General features: G+C 37.7%; 1 protein-coding gene across 2 annotated transcripts in view; it reads left to right on the forward strand.

The window, feature by feature from the left end:
- SAR1B (secretion associated Ras related GTPase 1B) overlaps positions 1–3,752 on the forward strand; it is a 27,256-nt gene that overhangs the window by 8,194 nt on the left and 15,310 nt on the right. For both annotated transcript variants that reach the window (XM_019642256.1, XM_019642255.1), the window contains one exon: positions 831–906. In XM_019642256.1, the coding sequence (XP_019497801.1) occupies positions 849–906 (58 nt within the window). In that variant the 5' untranslated portion in view covers positions 831–848. The remainder of the gene's footprint in view (positions 1–830; positions 907–3,752) is intronic.

Raw genomic sequence — 3,752 nt, forward strand, 5'->3', positions numbered from 1 at the left:
TGTAGAGGGCAGTGTCACTGGCCCTCATATGTGGGATCCGAACCGGGGCCCTCTGGCGTCCCAAGCCAGCTCTTAACCATCGCGCCACTCAGCCGGCCCAAGAATTTTTTTTTTAACATTCAGTAATTGATTAAAATTAGAAAAATGCAGAAAGATAAAACAAACCCAGAAATTTACCACCTGGTACCAACTGCTACAAAAGACCAAAGGAAATAGAAAAAGGGTTTTTACTCCATAGAGGTATAATCAGACTTGGAAACGTATTTTGTTATTCGTAAACTTTCTTCTCCTCTTCTCCCTTGCTCTTCCTCCCCACTCCACTGTTTTGGTAAATATTCCATAGGCCATATATACTATACTTGATTTAATTTACTGTTGAACATGGATTATTTCCAGAATATTTCTTACATAACGCTTTAATGCACATCTTTATATATAAAGCTTTTCCATTTTTAGGACAATTTCAAAAGTAGAATTCTTGGGTCAGATGGTATCAACAGATATATTATTGCCAAACTTGTTTTGAAAAAGACTTGCACCAATTTATACTGCCACTTTTACTATATGTTTTCTAATCCTGGCTGTTATAATTCTTTTTTTCATGTTGGTTACTTTGATGGGCAAAGAATGGTCTCTACTTTGTATTTTAATGGCGTTTTGTTTTTTATGCATCAATATAGATTAAGTTAGACCAGCCTAGATAAGTGTTTAATTCTTTGTAGCAGGTGGTGGTTGTAGGATTATTTACTCAGAGTTGGCATTTAATGTTGGCATTGAATGTATATTGGTGTTTAATGTTGACAACTAAATTCAAAACACTTTTTTTTCAGACCCTATAAGATTTGGATATGTCCTTCATATTTGACTGGATTTACAGTGGTTTCAGCAGTGTGCTACAGTTTTTAGGTAATGTGGCCCTTTGTTCTATATTGTTATCCATTGAAGCCTACTGATTTCAAAGTGCTTGTTTGTATAGAGCCTCTTTATATATAACCCGGTAGTTAAGAATGTGGGTTTTAAAATCATACAAACATGTTCACTCATTATAAATTATGTACTCTTGGGCACATTCTCCACATTAGCCTTAGTTTCCTTATCTGTAATATAACAATAATAATTTCTACTTCTTAATGTTGTTGCTAGGAACATTATTAACAGGAATAGTTATAAACCGTCTATTAGCCAGTTTACCTAGGCCAGCGGTTCTCAACCTGTGGGGCGCAACCCCTTTGGGGGTCGAACGACCCTTTCACAGGGGTCGCCTAAGACCATCGGAAAACAAAAAGATATTTACATTNTTTTATTTATTTATTTATTTATTTATTTTTTATTGTTAGTTTCAGGTGTACAGAACAATGCAATAGTTACCCTTTTCACCCTCACAAAGTAACAACCCCCCTCCCCCCAATAACATTTATTTTGAAAGGTTTCTCGGGTGGTTAGTGGTGACATGTAAAGTGCCTAGTACTGTGGGTCATACAGTGGAAGAATTAACAGCAGTTAATAATGAATGCTTACTCCATGCACGATACTAAGTTCTTTGTGTGTAGTAATTATCTAATCTTTACAACAACCATCTCAGGTAGCTACTATTACCCCCATTTTACAGGTGAGGAAAGTGAAGTGAAGCCACTTCCCTAAGGTAGACAGTAAGTGGTCAATTCCTGGCTCCATAGCTACTGCTGTAACTTCTAGACCATAATGCTTACAGGCATTCAATAAATGGTAGCTGCTTTTATTTTGCTTTGTTTTGTGAAATTGAAAGACTGATTCAATATTGTTTCCTATGTTTATATATATATATAGGTAGCAAGCATGAAGACAAGGTGCCTAAATTTAGTCTCTCATTTGTTTATCACTCTGGCTCCAGCCTCACTTATTTACTCTGTTTGCAGTTCCCTAACCCCAATCATATCATCTAACAATACATGACTCTCTGCTGTTCCCATTCAGTTTCACACCTCTACATGGTATAACCTTTATAGCCTTTTAGCAAACTCTTACTTAATCTTCAAGATTTGGACTAAATGTCACCCAAGAAACCTTTCCTTAGCTGTACCTTGTCGCTGTGGAACTATGAGAATAGGACTTTGGCTGTAGAGACAAGCAGGACTTGTGAGCATACCGTCCCTCTTCCTGTTGCATTTTTATTTTTATTTCTGTTTATTTTTATTATTCTGTTTTTTATGCTCTTATGATCATTAATCCCCTAGTGGCTTACGATTTACAATATGGGCTTTTTTTTTTTCTTTATGCTTGTATAAGTCTTGAAACTCTATAGGGTATATCATTATCATCCTAGATAATACCCTGTTCAGTTTTAACATTTTTCAGTTAAATCACATTTGTGTCACTAACTTAACCACACTAGACTAGAACCTTTTTGAGAGACGGAGCCATGTGTATCATCAATATTTGTATTCCACATGATGTCTAACTCAGGACCTTGGACATAATATGAGCTCTGTAAACATGTATTGAATTAAATAAAATATTTCAATACACCACTGCTTTATTGGATTTTCTACAGTGAAAATTATGATTCTCTTTGCGAAACATGTATCATACCTAAAGAAAAGATAAGCCACTTCTATATGTTTTCTCTAACTAGAAGTTTCAATTTCTACATGACCTAGAATGATAATAGTAGAAGGTGTAATTTTCAATTTGAATAAAATAACTTCTGAGATATTAGATTCTTGTGTATATATTATATATGTATACACACACACACACACACACACACACACACATACATTTGTATGTTGCTGTTGTAGTTCTTGTGATACTGATACATGAAACTATTTATAATTTGCCAGTCACTGTCTTAATCACGAATCAACTGGTTGTAAGAACAAAATTCTGTTCATGCTAGTTCAAGTAAGGGGCTGGTAGAGGGGCAAGGCTGTTGCCAGGATCCAGGGCATCTAGTAAACACTGCTGTGCCTCGTGCAAACTGGAGGTAGGCTGTCTCTTTTTTCTGTCTCCTACTCTCAGGCCATATGGTGTCTTAACACCTTATCCTCTAGGAATTCTGAGTTTGGTGGCCCATCTGTGTCAAGCTTGGCAGCCCACTGGAATGAGAGGTGGATAAAAGCAGTGTTGGGTGTTACACTTTTTCTAAAGAATGTCAAAGATAGCACAACCCTTCAAACTCATTGGATTTGGCCCAAGTTTTGGGACTGGGTTTTGTCGTCGTTATTCAGCTCTAGAAAATGAACTTTGTTAATATGAAAGTACGTATATTTTTGTATACAATATATGCTCTTTCTTAAGAGGCTTTTTTCCATATTAACACTATCAAGCACATATCCATTAAATGCTGAATTGAATCATGCTTTGCATTTTCTGCTGTGATTTAAGAATTTTTTTTTTTTTTAAGATTTTTATTGGGGAACTGGGGGATGGGAACAGCACTGGGGAATTGGGGGAAGGGGAACAGACAAGTTGCTGTCCTTTTTTTGTTGTTGTTCTTCAGTCTAGTTGTGGAGGACGGTTCTTCACTGGCCCAAGTTAGCACCATCATTGCTCTCTTCCCGGGCGAGGCAGATTAGTCGCCGGCTTCTAGACGGCCGCTCACTGCGGCTGCTGGCCGCTCACACTGACTGCTGGCTATACACGGTAGCCCATGGCAACCCACTGCCACAGGGGCTGCAGCCTACTCTGTCACAGGCGACTCACAGCAGCCCAGCTCCAGGTTGAGCTGTTGTTCAGCATCTTAGCTGTAGAGGGCAGTGTCACTGGCCCTCATA

Source organism: Hipposideros armiger, unplaced genomic scaffold (genome assembly GCF_001890085.2).
Source record: "Hipposideros armiger isolate ML-2016 unplaced genomic scaffold, ASM189008v1 scaffold_66, whole genome shotgun sequence".
Lineage (NCBI taxonomy): Eukaryota > Metazoa > Chordata > Mammalia > Chiroptera > Hipposideridae > Hipposideros > Hipposideros armiger.